Below are 21,724 nucleotides of genomic sequence, written 5' to 3' on the forward strand. Positions count from 1 at the left end.
GCATGACACTGAATTCAGTAAAGTAAGCGCAACTATGAAGGACTCAATAATGTCTGCTGCAACCAGACTATCGAGTTCGAAAAGCAATAGGAGAAAAAGAAAAGGCTGTGGATGCAAGCACACAGTCTACAACTTTACACTGAATATTCTTACAGAAGAATACAAAATTTCAATAGTGATATTAAGGTTTTATAAGCCATTGGTCAAACTATCTTGAAATAACCACGTTCACCTGTCTTTTGCACTCCACATTTTGATTCAAAGCTCAGAGGGGGCAATGGCCTAGTGGTATTATCACTGGTCTGTTAATCCAGAGGCTCAGGTAACATTCTGGGGATGTGGGTTCAAATCCTGCCATGGCAGATGGTGGAATTTGAATTCAACAAAATACCTAGAATTAAGAATCCAACAATGACTGCGAATCAATAGCCGATTGTTGCAAATAAAAAACCCCATCTAGTTCACTAATGTCCTTCAGGGGAGGAAACTGCCATCCTTATCTGGTCTGGCCTACATGTGACTCCAGGCCCACAGCAATGTGGCTGGCTCTTCACTGGCTTCTGGGCAATTACAGATGGGCAATAAATGCTGCCTGGTCAGTCCCGTGGAGCAGTAACAAAAAAAATCATCCCCTTTACAATAAGGAGTCACAAAGTATTATCAAAAGTCAACGAGCAGTTTGGGGCTCACTTCCAGTGATGATCATGGATGGTTTGGCAATGTTGAGGTGCAAGCTTTATCAAAAGCACCAGAAAAATACCAAAAAGCGTCATTAAACCCAAACCAATCGCCTATCAACATACAAAACTTCACTTTGAAGCAAACTTGTGACGCATAGTTTATCCTGCACATGGCATTTGTTAATTCAGACAGGAGGCATCCAGCACTGGCTAAAGAGCATATCTATTTACGAAAGGTGTCCCTACTTTCTTTCAAGTCTGGCAATCTGAAAATGGAGCCGCATTATTCATTTTCTTCACATTCAAAAGATCGGAGGAAGAGAGAAACACTGGTTTCAACACCCGTTTTGACAATTCACAAAACACAAAAAAAATCAAATTTCAAACAATTAACTACTTCAAATTCCAGAACATGACAATGGGGTCGTAGCCTGCACATAAACAGCACATATTAGACTGTGTTGAGACCAAAACAGCTGACACCACCCCCCCCCACTCCCCCCACCGCCCCATAGCAGGCCGACTTAACTGGGAAGGATTGGGGGCGGGGTGCCGGGAGAAGTGAGGTTATGCACACTGTAACCCTCTTATTCACATTTGTGACAGCTTCAAAGAAAGTTAAAAGCCAATTTCTTTGGGTTTTGCAAGCACCACATTCACAGCTTTAACAAAATATGAGCTTGCTGCCTGCCTTACTGGTAGCTTAGAAAATAGTGTCAAAAAAGTGGCTACCATTTCCAGGTCACCCCTTTTCAACACTTCTAGAATGTCATCTACAAGAATCAGAAGGTAGACACACTAATTCTGACAAAAGCAAAGATAATATAGAGATTCAAGAACTCACTTATCCAGAGATCACTACTGTTGTGATTAAAACAATCCTTACTGAGGTTAAATTAGAAGTTTCCAAAGAGAATTCAAACTCACTCACAGAGTTTGGTCCAATCCAGAAATTTTCTTGCTGCACAAATTTAACATTTTCATAGACACCTTTATTTCTTAAAATCTGTGGAAGCAAATGGAAAACGATTAAGGCGACGAGATGTGAATCACAAACCTGAAGCAACGCCATATCGTGCCAGAACAGAAAGGACAGAGTCAATGACACAATACATTGCCAAAAACATGGTCAGGTAAGGTCTTTTAACAGTACAATGGCTCATTTCCCACTTCTACCTGGGCGAAAGAGGCAACAAATTGGCAGTATCACAGTAGAAGAGTAGAAGACTTGATGTAAGGGACAGGAATAGCCCTAAAGAACTCCAACAGCGTTTTTGTCTCTCATCTTGGACTGAGCTGACCGTTCAACAAGCTTTCTGGTGCAACCTCAGGAGTTCACCAGTGGGGAATGAAATTGTTCAGATTTTCACTTCCTTCTCCCCATCACCATTTAGAGCTAGCCAGGCAGTGGGCAGAATGCAGTTTGATGCAGCTAAATGTTGCAAATTCAGGCACTTTTGGTGAAGAGTATTAAGCTCTTAGACTCACATCAATTGGAGAAACATTTATTTTCGGTGAAATTGAGAATTGCTGAAGGAACGGGCAAAGAGATCAAAGGCACCAACTGTATTGGCGAAGTTCGATCGGGGAAATCTCAGGGACTTAAAATTTTGACAGGGCTGGACAGGGTCGGTGCAGGGAGGATGTTCTCAATGGTGGGTGCGCCCAGAACCAGACGTCACAGTATGAGGATTCAGGGTTGACCATTTAGGACGGAGATGAGGAGGCATTTCTTCACCCAAAGAGTGGTGAGCTTGTGGAATTCGTTACCAAAGGATGTAGTTGATGCCAAAACATTGAACATATTGAAGAGGTGACTAGATATAGCACTAGGGGTGTATGGGATCAAAGGTTATGGGGAGACAGCAGGATTAGGCTATTCAGTTGGTCGATCGGCCATGCACGTGATGAATCGTGGGGCAGCTCGTAGGGCCGAATGGCTTCTTCCTGTTTCTATGTGATATTCTACTAAGTACATAGCTATATTTCTTCTAAATTTATTTTTTTAAAAAAGGGATTGCCAGACTATAATCGGTGAATATTAAATAGTCCAGATAACAAAAGCCAGAGCATACCAAAATACTTGAGTTTGCATTGCAATACTAAATCACTTTAAACGTAATTTATATTACACATACTTATTATATAATTGTCATTCTAATATTCTAAAGGTCTCAGACATACTGCCTTGTGATGGGAATAATGAAATAACTGCTTTGCTTTTGAATTATTACTTACTGAATCTACAGTTTCATGTTGAGAAAATCCTATTGGAGCAATTCCATAGATACACACAGCTAGGATAGTAATCAATATATGCACAAATGTAATCCAGTAGGTGAAAAAAGGCCTGAAAAAGGAAAATAAAACTGTTAGTAGTTGCCAGTGATCAACAAACGCTGCACTGAACTAACTGTTTGAACATTTAACATTACAACTACCATAAAAGGTTGATAGAATCGTGAAGGGCATGGATTGGGTGAATAGCCAAGGTCTTTGTCCCTGGGTAGGGGAGTCCAAAATTACATGGCATAGGTTTAAGGTGACAGGGGAAATTTTAAAAAGGGACCTAAAGGGTAACTTTTTCACACAAAGGGTGGTGTGTGTATGGAACGAGCTGCCAGAGGAAGCGGTGGAGGCTGGTACAATTACAACATTTAAAAGGCATCTGGATAGGTAAATGAATAGGAAGGGTTTAGAGGGATATGAGCCAAATGCTGGCAAATGGGACTAGCTTAATTTAGAATACATGTGGTCAGCATGGGCGAGATGGCCGAAGGCTCTGTTTCTGTGCTGTACAGCTCTAGGATTCTAATCTTTCAACAAGATAGTTCTAATGCTTTCATCACCAGGTTTCCTGACCACTAGATAAACACAGTCAACAGTTTGATAACTTTAAAAATTAGGCTCCCTGCGACAGTGGGTTGTGGATCTATTCCCAGGTAAACATTTTTAGGTTCTCTGAGCCTCTGCCACATCTTTTGGGTGCAGATGTTTAATATTGAGGCCAGCATGTTAAATGCATCCCCGAGAAAATAAAGCAATATTTGTATCAGCATGTTCAGGTCAAGCACCTCTGGAGCAGGCGGGACGTCAACCCAGGCCTCCCAGTCTAGTGTTAGGGGCACTATCATTGCACCACAAGAGGGCGATCTCACCACACAGAAACCCATTTGTCATGTCACAGAATTCCAGGTGACAACATTAGCACAAGCATAGCCCTGCTGAAGGCTCCAGGGTCCGTAGATCAGCCGTCACTTGCAGCATGAATAAACGTTCAACAAGGAATCAAAGTGCATACTCTCAGCAAATTATAGGCCATGTCAATTCAATTCTAGGTGAATGTAGTTTTCCTTCTTGGGCACTCTCAAAAACATATGTCTTACTGAAGTATACTGAATCCAAGTTTAATTCTCTTTCCTAATTAATTGTGCTATTATTCAGAACCAGGTGGTCATTTAGATGCGCAGTCAACTTCACTTAGCTCAATCTTCAAGGATGCAATGTTTCGGCAAGCAATACATTTCCCCCCATTTGCCATTTCCTGGTGTAATCTGTTTCCTATTAAATATTCTGTTTGAGTTGAAGGATCAATTTTGTGGAGAGTACAAATTAAAATCAGCCTTAGACTGTCAAAATTGATTTCCCACTTTCATCTCAGCAACTGCTACCTACATAGTAGCTTACATTTTTCCATTCTGTGTTAACCGCAATATCCATTTCACCCCAAAATGTGAACTGCCTACATGCTCAAATAGATTCCAAACTCTTAAAACAAATCCTAATATGTTGTTACTGAAAAGAGAAATAGCAGTCTGCAGTTCTACACACAGCTGTAAACTGCACGTTGAACTGCATTGTTAAGAAATGGTTTGATCTTTTGTTCCCTCAAGGTTACAATAATTTGTATAACACCAAGCACAAGTTTCAAACAATTTGCACAGCATTTTAAAATTTAATTCATAAATAAACAACAGTATTAGAAGTATTCCTTAATATGCATAGCTTTGGCAACCCTGTGCAATTTTGTTAATGCAGTTTTTTAACAAAACGTGTTTAAATCAGAGTGTCTAGCCTACTGCTCATTGTAACCTAACCATTGAAAATTGAATTTCTTAAAAACTAAGCAGGAAGAATTTACTCATATTGTCATGAAGCAATAAGGCTCTTTGCAACTGTCTTGAAAAAGAACTTTACAAACGTGCTTGCAGTGGACTCAATAAAAAAAATCTTAATTTTAAATTCTTCAGTAAAAAATAGTAATCAGGAACAATGAATGGAAATGTACAATGGTGATTAATTCGGCCTGGGGCCTGGTGAATTTTTTGGACAGGGGCAACTTGCAAAGATAGAAGGAACTTGATGTAAGCAGCAAACCATTTGTTCTTTTAACTCCTGTCCAGGAAGCAAGGCCTTTATATGTACCACTGGGGGGATTTATAAACTCACATCAGATTCTTTTCCTTACCGATGATCATCCATATTGTCTATTTGTTTCTTCACATAGCTATCTATCCGCTTGCGATACGTTCGATTTGTCAGCTTCCCCACCATTCCCAGGCCATATGGTCTTTTCTCCTTGGCAAGTAGCTTCTTTACAGGTATAGCAATGCGCTGGCCTCTCCTTTGGCCACTCACACTGACCACCTCCTGCCGTAATCGCACCTTGGGCTGCGCGGGTGCTCCTTCCTTCTGCTTCCTCCAGCCCCGCTCCAACGGACTGAAAACAACAAATGATTCCCTCACAGTGATCCAGGTCAATTTAAACACTTCCACAGTTAATCAGCCTCGTCAACTCTAACATAAACAGTTTTCCAATGAAAACGGGTTTTATTGCTTCCCAAGAGGCATGCAACAGTTAGGCTTTTTGACTATTTCGTACAATAGAATCATAGAAACCCGAGAGTGTGGAAGCAGGCCATTTCGCCCACTGAGTTCACACCATCCCTCTGAAGAGCATCCCACCCACATCCACCCTGTAACCCTAAATTTCCCACAGCTAAACCACCTAATGCACATCCCTGAACACTATGGGGGCAATTTAGCATGGCCAATCCACCTAGCCTGCACATCTTTGGACCGTGGGAGGAAACCGGAGCACCCAGTGGAAACCCACACAGGCACGGGGAGAATGGGCAAACTCCGCACAGACTGTCACCCGAGGGTGGAATCGACCCTGCAAGGCAGCAGTGCTAACCATTGTCACATCTTTTCCATTGTGACAAACTTTCAGCGGATGCAATTTCCAAGTGCAAGGTGCACCCAGACATTTCTGTAAACAAAAGCATGAATACATTGCGGTGAAAATTCAAATCCGCAAGCCATTATCTACAAAAATAATGCAAACAGTTAGCTGCCTCTTACCAGTGAATACATGACACAATTAATTCAGCTCGCTCTACCTCCTGGATCATCTTTCATTATTGTTCCAGAAAGTCTGGGCACAACATTTACTGCGAGCCAGAGAACAGGAGGATTTTCAGGCAAGAAACCTGCCGGTAAGGGTAATGTATATGCCCTCCTGAATTTAACAGCAGGCCTTTTTTTAAATTTGTGCAGAGGGTTTCCTGTCCGACTGAGCAGCTGGACAATGAACAGGAGGTAACTCTGACATTGAGCAGCCAAGCAAGTAGAATTGAATGGCATGTGGGAACAGAGCACGTCACTGGTTAAGGGCCCAGATCACATGCAGATCAACTTACTGGAAGGTTGAGGGTCCCCATTAGATATATAAAAAAATCTCTTAGTTGTCCAGTTTGGTTATCTTAAAGCAGTTTCATCATCGTAGAATCCCTACAGTGTGGAAACAGGCCCATCAGCCCAACAAGTCCACACTTACCCTCAAAGCATCCCAACCAGACCCATCCCCCTATAACCCACCTAAATCTACACCTCCCTGAACACTACAGGAAGTTTAGCATGGCCAATCCACCCTAGCCTGCACATCTTTGGACCGTGGGAGGAAACCGGAGCACCCGGAGGAAACCCATGCAGACACTGGGAAAATGTGTAAATCCTACAGCTGGAATTTAACACAGGTTCCTGTCGCTGAGGGGTAGCAGTGCTACCCACTGTCACTGTGCCACCCCAAAGCTTTCCTTCATGTTCAACTTCTCAGTGTAACTAGCTACTGCAGCTCCTCCTCGCTATTGTCTGTGCCTCAGCTTATTTCATTGTTTAGGGGGTCTGGGCATTGCTGCCTCTCAGCGCTAGGGACCCAGGTTCGGTTCCACCCTCGTGCAATTGTCTGCAGTAGAGTTTGCACATTCTCCTGAAGGGTTACCTCCCATGGTCCAAACATATGCATGTTAGGGTGGATGAACCACGCTAAATTACCCATGGTGTCCAGGGATGTGCAGGATGGGTAGGTTAGCCATGGGAAATGCAGGGTTACGAAGATAGGATAGCGGGGCGAGTCTGACGGGATGCTCTGTTGGAGGGTTAGTGTGAACTCGATGGGCCACATGGCCTGCTTCCACACTGTACATGCATCTTCTACGTGTATATAACCAGAACCAACATTCCCCACGAGCAATGTAATACAGGCATTTACCTCAGGGATCCCATGTTCCTTCTAGCAACTGGGACTTGAGACACCTTTAAGCATTGTACCTTCTCACCAGTCCTCAGGGATGAGAGAGCCCCCCCAACCATCACCTCAATGGTAATAAAATATGACAGAGGAGCAGAAAATAGGGAGGGTGATCTGCAAGTGGCTCAACAGGCCGAGAAGCTGAATGCAAGAGAAAGCTTGAGAGACCGTGCTTTAAGGTAGCCAAGATGGCCCACTGGGATCAATGTATTTTATGATGGGGATTCTGAGTTTTGCCATAAGACAGGCAGCTGAACAGACTTCGGGGGAAAAGACTGGTTGAAGTCGCTCCCTATCCTCAAAGTGAGGGAGATGCCCAGTACAAGTGGTAGCTGCAAAATACTCCCACTGTTTCATTGTTCAAGGAGGTTTGGGAGGAGAACCACAGGTATGGAACATGAAAACTGCATGGGCATTTGAGAAAATATAAACCTGAAGGCCCATAGGGGGCTAAAGCAGGGAAACGGGGCTGACTGGATTGCTCCACACAGAGACAGCACTGACTTCAAGAGCTGAATAGCCTCTTCCTGTGTGGCATCAGGCACATAATTTCCAAGGGCTCACCCAAGATTAACTTAATAAAGACAGCATTTATTTCAATGAGTTTTGTTTTATTGAAGGGGAGGAAATTTAGTTCTTTTGATCACATCATTTGATATTTTCTAATTATTTTTGGAAGGAAGATTAAATGCTTCCCAATTAGACAGATTGAAACAAAAACAGAGTTGCTGGTAAAACAGAGTTAATGCTTCGGGTCCGGTGACTCTATCTGGCTGTTCTGAGGAAGGGTCACCAGACCTGAAAAGTTAACTTTGTTTTCTCCTCCACAGATTCTGCCAGACCTGCTGAGCTTTTCCAGCGACTTTGTCTTTGCTCCTGAATCACAGCATCCACAGTTCTTTTGGTTTTTATTTAGACAGATTGAAAACCTATTTCTGTTGACTGGGCACCTGGGCTGCAATTAATTTAACACAGTTTGCAACCCATACGTCTCTACAGTGATTCAATGTTGGAGTCAAAACCATCACACCCACACATTTTGAGAACTTATCTACAATTGGATGCAATGATATTCTAACTGGAACAAAATGCGACATCGCGGAGGTGTTTTCTGTCACCTTCACTGTAACAAGTTCACCTGCGCTGAATTTCCATACTTAGCATCTTTCTTTCACTATGCTGGTCGAATTTAGTGAAAAACCTGAAACTTACAGCATTAGATGGCTCCTTTCGAGTTCGCTTTTGTCCAAGGCACTGCCAGTCAGGTCAGTCTGATCGAGAGACTTGGCCTCTGCCTCCTTTACAACTTCTGCTGGTTCAAACACCTCATCGGGATAGGTGGACAACTCTTCAGGTAGGACTCCTTCCTGGCCAAAAGAAATAACACATTCCAGACAGAAAAATCTTAGCAAATTGGAGACAATTACACACCCAGTACCATAACCTGATACCGGTGCTATGGTTAAAAATGAATTACATACATGAGCCGTATCACAGTGCATTCTTTTGCCATTACACATTTGTGCAAGAATGGGCAAACGTAATGACCACCAGACAGAGTTATTTCAATGCTAATCTGGCAATGAACAAATGCCTATAAAGTCTGAATGAGACGAGGCTTGATATTGCACGGTATATCGCTTCCGTGTGCTAATTGGTTTGGACTCTTACTAGGAAGCTGGCTTCATTGAAATAAGAGGAAGCATTCCAGGTTTCCAGAAGGAAAATGCTTAAGACAATCTCCACAAAGTTCAATGGCCCCCACTTGCAGAGCATTCTTAAAAACTCTAAGAAGAAAAGCCCCTTCCATTGGAAAACATTGGTACAAATTTCTGTGCCTCATCAGCAACAATAAAGAACTACAATTGAATCCAGTAAGAAGTTAACAAGCTTTCTAGTTCTAAAAGATTATGTTCCATGGCTGTGATAATGGGAACTGCAGATACTGGAGAATTCCAAGATAATAAAATGTGAGGCTGGATGAACACAGCAGGCCAAGCAGCATCTCAGGAGCACAAAAGCTGACGTTTCGGGCCTAGACCCTTCATCAGAGAGGGGGATGGGGAGAGGGAACTGGAATAAATAGGGAGAGGGGGGGAGGCGGACCGAAGATGGAGAGTAAAGAAGATAGGTGGAGAGAGTATAGGTGGGGAGGTAGGGAGGGGATAGGTCAGTCCAGGGAAGACGGACAGGTCAAGGAGGTGGGATGAGGTTAGTAGGTAGATGGGGGTGCGGCTTGGGGTGGGAGGAAGGGATGGGTGAGAGGAAGAACCGGTTAGGGAGGCAGAGACAGGTTGGACTGGCTCCATGGCTGTACCTTCTCTTGTCTGTTCAGTGCTGCCTATCAGTGCACATTAAAAACACGGTGATAATACCCCATTCATGGCAATGGGCAATATTTAAAACGTGCTATCTGTAGCAACCAGTGTTCGGTATTGAACAATGCAATGCCACCTGTTATTCCTTCAGGGAACTGACATTTTCCCCTAACTGATCCCTTCGCAGCTCAGACCACTACAACACACTGATCTTTAACATTTCCACGACACAGCCAGAACGCTGCATAGCTCTGTCAGCGACTCATTGAAAGAGGCTATTGACATTTGCTACAGCGTACTTTTAACATGCCTGTTCTCAAGACAGTGCTCATTTCTGTGTACTGAATTGTCGACATTACAGAAACACATTGTAGCAACTTGACATTTCATAATGAAATTATTCAATGGAAAATACAATGCAGTCTGGAGCGAATCACAATCTTCGAAGTGGGGAGGCCCAAGTTTGACTCTCAATGAGTTTCCCAAAGACAACATACTTGACTAACATGGCTAGTCTACTGGGGAGGAAAAGGGAGGCCAACTATGTGGGAAAGATTGCACACGTGCTTTCAGTCAGGTTTAGGAACATAGAAACACAGAAGACAGGAGCAGGAGGAGGATGGAGAGATCCTTCAGCACGATCTGAACAAGTTGAGTGAGTAGGCAAATCATTGGCAGATGGAGAATAATTTGGATAAATGCGGTTATTCACTTCAGAAACAAAAATAAGAAAGCAGATTACTTCAAGTCTGCTCTGCCATTCATCACGATCACGGCTGAGCATCCAACTCAATAGCCTAATACTGCTTACTCTCCCTGCAACCATTTGCCCCATTCACCCCAAGTGCTACATCTAGCCACTTCTTGAATATATTAAGTGTTTTGGCATCAACTACTTCCTGTGGTAAAGAATTCACAGGCTCACCACTCTTTGGATGAGGAAACGTCTCAACACCTCTGTCCTGAATGGTCTACCCCGAATTCTCATACTGTGACCCCTGATTCTGGACTCACCCACCATTGGGAACATCCTCGCTGCATCTACCCTGTCCCGTCCTGTTAGAATTTTGTAAGTCTCTATGAGATTCCCCCCAATTGGTCTGAAATCCAGTGAAAGCAATTCTAACCTAGTCAATCTTACCTCATATGTCAGATCCGCCATCCCCAGAATCAGCCTGGTAAACCTTCGCTGAGAGCAACAGCATCCTTCCTCCAACAAGGAGACCAATGACATTCCAGGTGTGACCTCACCAAGGACCTGCACAACTGCAAAACACATCCCTGCTCCTGCACTCGAAACCTCTCGCAATGAAGGCCAACATACTATTTGCCTTCTTTACCACCTGTTGAACCTGCATGCTTACCTTCAGCAACTCGTGCACAAGGACACACAGGTGCTGCTGCATATTCCCCTCTCCCAACTTAGTGCCATTCAGGTAGTAATCTGCTTTCTTATTTTTGCTTCTACATCTGTTTACATCTATCTGCATGATCAGTTCATCCACTTTATTGCAAATGCTTCATGCATTAAGGCACGAAGCCTTCAAGCTTGTCTTTTTAATATAATTTACTTGCTTGAATTTTGTCCTTGGTTTCTCTGCCCATCACTTTTTTTATTCCCTTTTCTAGCTTTTGTTTTTGTCTGTGCTCCCTCCTTCTGACTCCTTACATTGATTCCCATGCCCCTAGCATGTTAGTTTAAGCCTTTCCCAGCCACACTCCCCCAGGGACATCAGTCCCAGTCCTGCCCAGATATAACCCGTTCAATTTGGATAGGTGCCACATCCCCCCAGAACTGGTCGCAATGCCCCAAGAATCTGAAACCCTCCTCCTGAACACCATCTTTGCAGCCACGTATCCATCCAGTATATCCTGTCATTTCTCTTCTGACTAGCACGTGGCACCAGGAGCAATCCTGAGATCACTTCCTTTGAGATCAGACTTCGTCACTTTCTTCCCAGCTCCCTGCATTCTGCTTTTAGGACCTCATCCCTTCTTTTTTAAGGAGAAAACTTATGTCGTTTGCACTTACATGTATCACAATCCCTGGCTGTTCACCCTTACCCTTCAGAATGTACTGTACCCGCTCTGAGACACCCATGACCCTAGCACCAGGAAAGCAACATGCCATCCTGGAGATAGCAGGAACTGCAGATGCTGGAGAATCTGAGATAACAAGGTGTAGAGCTGGATGGGCACAGCAGGCCAAGCAGCATCGGAGGAGCAGGGAGGGTGACGTTTTGGGCTTAGACCCTTCTTCAGAAAAGGGGTCTTTTATCTCACGTATGCTCCACAGTGTCCCCAGCGGCTGCTCCAGCTCTGAAACTCGAGCTTCCAGGAGCCGTTGCTGGAGACACTTCCTGCTGACCCAGGGGACTAGAGCTGTCCCTGTCCTGCCACAAGAGAATAGAAACATTCAGAGAAACAACATTGATTGTTACGGTACAACTGCACGCAGGCACGTGAAATTTCAAGGATATTACCGACACCATCTTATCATACCTATCCCCTGCAGTAATCTTCTCAAAACCTTCACTTCCTACAACCAAAACACACATGACCATCTGAGAGTTGATCTGCTATCGGCTTTAAAACAGTCAGTACAGTCATGTGTTCAGTCATTTTCAAATAGGAAAAAGTCTGTGTCTAATGCTAAAGGCCATGCATTTAAAAGTGAGGGGGGGGGTGGGGAAGTTCAAGGGACATTTCAGGGACAAGTGATTTTTTTAAAAACAGAGCAGGAGGAGCTTTGAACATGCTTCTGGGGTGGTGGTAGAGACAGACGTGTTAAGGGCGTCTGCGGGACTTTCAGATAAATACATGAATTTGCAAGGAATGGAGAGATTCAAAGGCAGGCAGAAGAGATTAGTTTAATTTGGCATCATGTTCAGCATGACACTGATGGCCGAATGGCCTGTACTATTCTAACATGTCCTGCTTTCTGTCACACTCAGAGTTAAGTGTACTTGTTTTGCAGAAAGCTTGGAGTAAACGTAGACTAAAACTGAAATGTAAAAGCAGAAATCCACAAGAAACTAACGAAACAATTACACACTGTTGCCACGAGACTGTACAGGCCAGGAGGTCATCTTTAGAATTGCCGCATGTTGGGGTTTCTAGAGACTCAACTCATTCTTTATTCAGCAAAATAAAGCACCGAGGCACAGAGATTTCCAATACCATCAGAGAGTCCTCGAGCGCTGCCAACATTCATAATGAGCCTTCTCTGCTCAGGCCTGTGTCATGAATTGCTTGATAGTACAATAGATAAGGAGACAGGCAGGTCCCTGCTGCTGAAATCGCTCGATAAAAAGGCCAGGCAACTCTGAAGAAAAGGAGGAAAATAAACTTGAGCACAAAATGTCAGAATGGATGTTGAGATAGAATGATTTGGCAGAGGAAGCCTGCGCAATAACCACCTATATTTATTTACATAGTACCTTCGGCATCCTAAAGCATAGCCCAAGAGCATGAACATACTTAGCTACAGTGTGATGTTATAGCCATGGACTAAAGGCTGGATAAGAGACATAGCTTTCAAAGAGCAACTTAAGAAGTGAAAGAGAGACAGAGATTTAGGAAGGGACATTATAATTAGCAGACTGGCAACAATGGTGCAACAAACATAATGGAGAATGTTTTAGAGAACAGAATTCAGAAACATACAGTACAAAAGATGCCCTTTAGCCCATCGTATTTGCATCAACCATCCATGTTAAACATCAGGAATGGGATCTGAACACATGACCCTAGAAAGGGCCCAGAAATCACCAGTTTTTGACAGGTAAGGAATGCCAAACTTTGGGTCTGGCACCTTAGACCACTCAGCTACCCTGGTAAGTTAATTAGAAGTGCACAGGTACCTCAGAGAAACTGTGGGATTGCAGAAGATTATAGAAGTGGGCAGGGTGAGACCATGGAACAGCCAGAACACAAAGAATGAGAATTTTGAATTTGAGACATTCCTAATGAAGGGTAGCAAACACAGGGGATTATTAGGGAATGCACCTTGCTGCGAATTAGCAGATGATTTCAAAATTGCAGCAGGGTAGACTTTGAGCTGTCCGAGTACATTGAAACGGTCAACTCTAGGAGGTAACATGAATAAACATTTCAACAGCAATGACCTGAGGCAGGAATGGAAATGGGAGATGGATGTAGGTGCTTTCGGTGCTGATGTGATTGGGTAATCAGGAGCTCATCTCAGGATCAGATAGGACACAAAGGTTGTGAACAGGGAGTCAAGGAGAGGGAATGGCGTAGTTAGCTGGTGAATGGAGCTTGAGGCAGGGACCAAAACAATGAGGCAAATCTTCCGCAGGATGGCAGATTCAAATTGCCATTCCTTTCTTTTTTTTTGCTTACACTGCTCTAGACCTCGGCATTTCTGGCTTCAATTTCCAATTTGGGACTCTTGAAAAATGAGGAAAATACTTGTTCAGGAAACCCTACAGGACCGGATCCTATCCGTACAGCAGCAACTATCATATTCCTGGGGTTAGAGGTCTTAAATACACTTTAGCAAGCTACAGAAAGGTGGTGTTCTTTTAAAAAAAAAAAGAATGGTTGAAGGGGTCAGGGTGGCAGAAGGCTGACACATTGGTGAGGGGGGAACACGGTTGGAGTGTCACAGGGGAACGTCTGGCATTGTGGGGGTTAGAGACAGTTGGGCATCACAGAAAGTGGTAGAGGAACATGGCTGATACTTTTACCAGGACAGTGTGTATTGGAGAAATGACATCATGGTCATCCCCATCACCCAGGGTGATCGGAGGAATGTTTGAAACAAAAAAAAAAGCGTTTCCAAGAAAACAATTGTAGAAATTGGTAAAGTTCCACGTAGTGTGATTAATGTTGTTCCTAATTCAATGGACAATAAAAGCAGGAAATATCTACACTGTGACCTCATGCGCAAAACAAGCTGTAGAAATCTAACCAATAATAAATGCATTGGCTGCAGACAGCTGTTAGAATCTGAGATCCTTGCACTAACCTGTGACACTTGCTGAGAGAGAGACCACAAACTGCACAGAAGTTCCCATATTTCAATACAGACCAGGCAAGCTGTTCATTATGTAGCCATACCATTAACACACACAAACTGCATCATTTGAAATGGATCCTTTAATAGCTTTTTTAATGAGGGGTCTATCGACTCCTAGGTGATCTTCTCTAGGAGCGAAAAGCCTTTTCTGAAACACAGCTTTGTCCTTCTATTGTTGAAAAGCACTTTGTGTTATACGTCTATAAGATTTGCAATGCATTAGACATTCCAGCAGCCCTCTTCACTACAGCTGCTGCCTGTTAAGTACATCAAATGTTAAGCACCCAGAACATCACATCTCCACAAAGGATAAGTCCTAGTCTTGTGCAAGTTCAGATCACTTGAGCATAGTCATGTGTTGTGTTAAGAGAAGTCACCCTTGGGATACTGTGCCAATGAGGACGTAATTCACTTCACTGTTTTGAGGCTGACGACGTGAAGGGGTAAGGATGCACTTAACTCACTTAAATGCACAAAAGCTCTTACATTCTTATCTGCGCACTGGTTGAGTGACAGATCATCATTTTGTTGCTTTCAGAACACTTGAAATTCACCACTTGCTTCTGTTCTTTGAAATAATCTTGAATTCACATCCCATGAGTAGAAATAAAAATCACAAACATGGAATAGTAAGCACATTCAGTTCATCAAGTATGTACCAGTCCTACCGAAGCACTATTGGCACTTGCCTATTCTTTCCTCACATCCCTGAAATTGTTTCCTCTTTCAAATTTTTATTCAACCCTCCATTACAGACAGTGACGAAGACAGGGTAATGTCACTGCACTAGTAATCCAGATGTCCAGGACCACAGAGCCGGGGGGGAATATTAGTTTGATGAGTAAAACAGGAGGCAAATGCTAGTTTCAGCAGTGGCCAGTATGACAGCCATCAGTGAATGTCGTAAAAACCTTTGAGGTTCTCTGATTGAGCCCAGCACGGGAGAGAGAATGGCGGTTGGCAATAAGACAGCATGGGGATTGAGAGATCGCATCCACTCGGGGTAAGCCCAGTGTAGAGTGACTGCAGGCCTACGGCTAATGGAGGGCTGCAATTTGGAACTTGTAATTTCACTTCTTATTTACTACTTTATTCTGACAAGAACTGTAACATTGAACTTGTAACTTTACGTTGTACTCCTATATGTGGCACTTAAGCACGTGATGATAAAATCTAATTCTAATGTTCATTAGGGAAGGAAATCTGCAGCTTTTACCCACTTTGGTTTCCATGTGTGACTCCAGGTCCATAGCAATATGGCCGATTGTTCACTTTCCTCTACGCTCGTTTTCAAATAAACCTGTTACACTATAACCTGGTCCTGTGTGATTTCTGATCTCATCCACCTCTGTCCAACACCAGCACCTCCACAATATTCCTCTAAACCGGCCAAGGAAAGCCACCCAAGTTGAGATTCATTAGGATGGGCAATGAATGCTTGCTTTGCCCAACACCTGGAAAAGGATAAAGGTGCATCAAATCTCTTTACCTGGCCTCACTTTCCAAATCCTTATCATATCCAAAGGGTCAGTGTAAAATTCTTTAGTGTTAAATCAGGGAATGCTCCCAACCTCACTTTGTGAAATGAAATACTTATTGCTTATGATGATGATTAGACGTAATGTTTTGCAAAAATTAACCCTTCATCCATCCACCTTTTGCACCGACATCAGATTCATGGATGTCGCTTTACTTTCTTTTCTTGGCTGCTCTAGTTCTTCGAGCTAGTTAAAACAGCTGTGGTTGTATCAAGACCGATATAGTGCAACATGAAATCCCTTGCAGAATGTGCCGCAGACACTGTGATACGGAATCTCACCCTGGCGAAGAAGGAGGTGTCCAGCTCATCAGGGAAATCCACTGTGTCCTCCTCCAGATAGCTGGCGGGCGTAAAGCTGCGTCTCTGAGCCCGCCGAGTTGCACTTTCCCTGAGGGAGCGCCCCTGTAAAAGATAATCGGGGATCTCGTGACTACACAACAAAAGGTTACTGCCTCAGTGGTCCGCACATTGCCCCCATCCCTGTGGCTGAATACAAACAGGCAGCGAAGGAACAGAAAGACTTGCATTTATGTAGCACCTTTCATGGTATCAGCGCACCTCAAAAAATGATCAACAACCAATAAAAGGTGCTTTCTGAAGCAAAGTTACTGCTGAAATGTAAACAACTGGGCAGACAATTTGTGCACTGCTATTCATGAGGGTTTGCAATACTTTCCTGACACTGGTCAGAGGATAAATGTTGACCAAGGATTAACACCGAGACCCTTGCTCTTTTCCAAAAAAATGATGCCGTAGGATTTTTTACACTCAGTCGCCAGGGTACACAGGGTCTTGGTTTAACACATGATCTAAAAGGGAGGCACCTGCACCAGACCAGCACTCCTTCAGTACCAGATCGAAGAGCCACCCTCGATCCTTGAGTTGCAATGGGACTTGGGCCCTGCAACCTTCTAACTCAGACACGGGATGCTGCCAACTGAGCCACAGCCAGATTTGATTTTTTGTTTGGGCAGGACGGTGGCTCTGTGGTTAGCACTGTTGCCTCACAGTGCTGGGGACCCAGGTTCAATTCCACCGTCAGGTGACTGTCTGTTTGGAATTTGTCACATTCTCCCCGTGTGAGCGTGGGTTTCCTCCCACAGTCCAAAGATGTGCAGGTTAGGAGGATTGGCCATGTTAAATTGTCCATAGTGTACAATAGCCCATATTGGCTAGGGATGTGTGGATTAACCATGGGAAATGCAGGGTTACACAGATTGAGTAGGGAATGGATCGCTCTTTGGATGGTTGGCGTAGACACAGTGGGCTGAACGGCCTGCTTTCACACTGTGGGGATTCTATGATCTGTGAACTTCAAACTAATAAGTAATGCAATCAACAGGTTGTGTAAAAGGTAACACTTATTAGGGTCTACTCTTGATTTGCGTGCAAGGGCATTTAACCTTTAAATTATCAACTGATGATGCTCTAATCCCTTACGCCCAAGAGATTTGCAGTATTTTGATTTTATATGGGAAGACCAAGATGCCTTATTCCTGAAAATGATGATTCATAAGTTAACTTACAGTCTTAGCACACTCGCTCTCTCTGACAAGGGAGAGTTTAGTTACATTGCAAGAATAATCGGGAACAAGCATGCAAGTTAATAGCATACTGCTAAAATAATCTAGGGATCAAGTGATACTCTGATTAATGCTGGCATTGGTTCTGACATTTGATACAAGATGTGAGGACGAGTCAAAATGGAATAAAGCAACAGGGAAGAAAGGGAATTCTGATACAAAAATTATGAGAGATCTGATTTGCACATTACGCACCCACCTTCCTTTGTAAGTTGCAATTTCAACTTTTGTCAGTGTCTGATTAACAAAGGCCAACATTATTTCTCCCAGTCAATTTCAAGCATTTCCGTTAGTGCAGAAATGACTTGCAATTGCTCACATACTTAAATGGATGAACCGAGACCAAGCTGCAACAAGTGCTAAGAATCACGGGTGAACACACTGCAGAGCCAAAACAAAAAATGGGCTTTGTAAATATTGAAGACAATGTTAAGGCAGGAGAATTTTGAGCCAAAACAAGTACTTCGAGTGATCTAGAGGGAGTGGAAATAAAGACAGGTTATTGGACAAACTCAGCCGTTTGGAGAGAGAAACAGAATTTGTGTTTGCAGTCCAATATGCTTCTCATTAGGTGCTGAAGATTAATAATTCTGAATGGGTTCCAGTGAACTGGGCTGCCTTAGTTCAAAACATACTCAACAGCAACAGAGAGAGAAAGTGGTGTTCTCAAAGTACGAGCACTGGTAACATTTAGGAGATATTTGATATAGCGTTGAACAAGGGAAATGGGTAAGGATTTTCAAATCAGCTCACACAGAAGCATGGAACCAAGGAAACCCAGTGAGAGCCAGGACACTGGGTGAACAGATCCAAATGGCAGGCTGGTGCCATTTTCCGTGAAGATTTAGAGGTTGAGAGATGAGGTTGTAGAGATTGATAAAAAATGCGAGGGGCATGGATAGGGTCAGTAGCCAAGGTCTTCTCCCCAGTGCAGGGGGAGTTCAAACTAAAGACATAGTTTTAAGGTGAGAGAGGAAACATTTAAAAGGGAGCTAAGGAGCAACCTTATCATGCAAAGAGTGGTGCATGTATGGAATGAGTTGCCAGAGGAGGCTGGTACAATTACAACATTTAAAAGGCATCTGCACGGGTACACCAGCTGGCAAGTTTAGAGGAATATAGCCAAATGCTGGCAAATGGGACTAGATTAAATTAGGATATCTGGTCAGCAAGAACAAGTTGGACTGAAGGGTCTGTGTTTCTGTGCTGGATATCTCTATGACTGTATGCCTAAATTAGGAGAATTGGTGCAATAAATGCTCTAGGCATAGCAAAATATAAACTCACCCATTTTGCACTCACTCTCCCTCTCTCTCTTCAGGTACTGTCCCTTAAGAGGGCACAGGTAAACCTTAACATTTCTCTATTGGTTGTGGTTGTGCTTAGGAAAGTACAGCAGTGGTCTGGCTGATCAGGAATCATTCCTGCTTGTTGACACTTTGGAAAGATTTTCAAGTTAATAATCCATCTCTTAGACCATGTTATGAATGCAACTTCTGTGGCCATTAAGACCTGGGGTGGGACTCAGAACTGGAGATTCTAAACAAGAGGCAATGACGGTAACTCACCACTCCCCGACCTATTAACCCTTCAAATTAACCCCTAATCAGATGCCGCAGCTGACAAGTGCACAGAGCCGTGCTTTTCACTAGGAATGAGGCTCACTGAGTCAGCCACATCACCTCAATCATACAAGCAGCAGCAGTCACATTTCAGTGCACAGGAAGCTAAGGGATACACAACAGTCTCAGGAGACAATGTGAGTAAAGCTAGTTTATTTGGCAGCATAACCCTTAGCTTTTCAATGTTAAATCTGTGGATGCACAGCCACTAATATAATCAGTGCTCCCTTTCCATTGCTTCCTCCAAATTTGGGGTGATAACTTGGATTTTTGCTGATGACAGTGGATAGATTGACTTGACCCCTATTGAAGTGGTTAGATTTCCACCTGATCTCAGATGGAAATTATCCCCAAAGTTATTACATTGTACATGACCCTTCGTCCCGCCCCTGGAGTCACAGAACCCCTATGTTGAGGAACCAGGCTATTTGGGCCATCGAGTCCACACTGACCCTGCGGAGAGCATCCCACCCAGGCGCAACCACCTACTCTATCCCTGTAACCCTGCCTTTCTCATGGGTAATCCACTTAGCCTGCGCATTCCTGGACACTGGGCAATTTAGCACAGCCAATCCACCCAGGCTCGATTCCAGTCTTGGGTGACCGTGAATGTGGAGTTGGCACATTCTCCCAGTGTGCGCATGGGTCGCCTCTGGATTCCTCCCACAGTCCAAAGACGTGTGAGTTAGGTGGATTGGCCATGATAAAACATGGGGTTCAGGGCTAGGGTGGAAAGCTTTTTGGGAGGGTTAGTGCACACACAATGGGCCGAAAGGCCTCTTCTGCACTGTAGGGATTCTATGGAACCTCTGACTGCTTCTTCCTTTCTCAAGATGCTCCACAAAGCCTGTATATTTCACTAACCTTATATACATCTGCCCTAATCAGTCTTACGTGGCTCCATTTACATTTTCTCTTTTATTGCTCTAATGAAATGCCTTGAAATGTTGAACATGCTAGTTAAATACAAGCTGTTAATAAGACATTTTACATAAAAACTAGAAAAAAAGTTGCATTCAATCAGGAAACGAGGGAGTCACTGCTTTGGTGTTTTCTTGTATTTGTTTGCGCACATACAGTCATAGAGGGTCTACAGCACAGAAACACCCTTCAGTCCATGCTGCCCAGTTTTCACAATTAAACTAGTCATCCTGTGCATGTTGAAGGTTTCACTGAATATCAAGCCTAGGACGCTGTCACAAATCGGAAGCTCCACTCTACAAGTTATCTTGGCTGCATACAAGTTTAACTTGTCCTCATAACATATGCTTTATGATTTTTCAGTTTTAAACAAAGTTTTGGAGCATTCTGTTACTATGATAGCTGTAATGCAAGGTCAGATTTCCCAGTAGAAAACTGCTTGGCGGGTATTTGGCACCTCTTCTGCTTGACCTCGTGCCTGTCGAGCAGGTGTTGTGCTATAAGCTATATAGTTTAGTTGGCCATGAAACTGGTGCAAAGAGCATGTTAGGATGAGTTTTCTCCGTCAATGAGCCAGGTAACAATTTAAGCCGATTTGTAATTAGCTAGATGAATGGGTGGGTAATTAAAACACAAAAGGACAGACAGAAGAGTATAGGTGCAGCTCTGAACACCTAAATACTATAACACAATTAGATAACTAGAATAGTCCAGATCATTTTAGTCACTGACATTACATTTAAACACAATAAAGACATGGACAGAACTTCCCGGGTCACCATCAGGGCTTTAAAGTTTTGTACAATGGCTCTAACTTCTAAATAAAGATTTATTATTTGAAGTCGCTCAGACACCTTCTTTTTAAAAAAAAACATGCAGTCAGAGGAAATGTGCTTGTTTGATTAGACTCACATTTATTGCCCATCATTAATTGCCCTCGAGAAGGTGGTGGTGAACTGCCTTCTTGAACCATTACCGCCCACTTGTTGCGGGTACCCCAGGGAGGTTGTTCCAGGATTTTGACCCAGCAATGCCGAAAGAATAGGGAAATATTTCCAATACCAGGCTGGTGACTTCCAACAACCGCAACATGCGCTGGAGAAGCACTATTAAGTTGGCTTGTCTGTACAACCAGCAGATCAAAGGCTAAAGTTGAGTGATCTTTTTGTGTATAGTCTGTGACTTGATCAAATACTGTAATATCTCCATTGTACAAAAATGTATCAATATTATCATGCGAGTCATTACTAGTTCCCCTCCAAGCCACTCACCATCCCGACTTGGAAATATACTGCTGTTCTCTTACTGTTGCTGGGTGAAAATCCTGGAATTCCCTCCCTCTTGGACTGTGGGTCAACCCTAGCTGGAGGACTGCAGCGGTTCAAGAAGGCAGCTCACCACCACCTTCTCAAGGGGGCAACCAG

The 21,724-nt window shown here is 43.5% G+C and overlaps 1 protein-coding gene across 8 annotated transcripts in view; it reads right to left on the reverse strand.

Moving 5' to 3' along the window:
- rhbdf1a (rhomboid 5 homolog 1a (Drosophila)) overlaps nucleotides 1-21,724 on the reverse strand; it is a 320,599-nt gene that overhangs the window by 27,696 nt on the left and 271,179 nt on the right. For all 8 annotated transcript variants that reach the window (XM_059653890.1, XM_059653891.1, XM_059653892.1 and 5 more), the window contains 5 exons: nucleotides 16,454-16,576; nucleotides 8,485-8,639; nucleotides 5,149-5,400; nucleotides 2,919-3,030; nucleotides 1,612-1,686 (listed from right to left, as the gene is read on the reverse strand). In XM_059653890.1, the coding sequence (XP_059509873.1) occupies nucleotides 1,612-1,686; nucleotides 2,919-3,030; nucleotides 5,149-5,400; nucleotides 8,485-8,639; nucleotides 16,454-16,576 (717 nt within the window). The remainder of the gene's footprint in view (nucleotides 1-1,611; nucleotides 1,687-2,918; nucleotides 3,031-5,148; nucleotides 5,401-8,484; nucleotides 8,640-16,453; nucleotides 16,577-21,724) is intronic.

Source organism: Stegostoma tigrinum, chromosome 23 (genome assembly GCF_030684315.1).
Source record: "Stegostoma tigrinum isolate sSteTig4 chromosome 23, sSteTig4.hap1, whole genome shotgun sequence".
Classification (NCBI taxonomy): domain Eukaryota; kingdom Metazoa; phylum Chordata; class Chondrichthyes; order Orectolobiformes; family Stegostomatidae; genus Stegostoma; species Stegostoma tigrinum.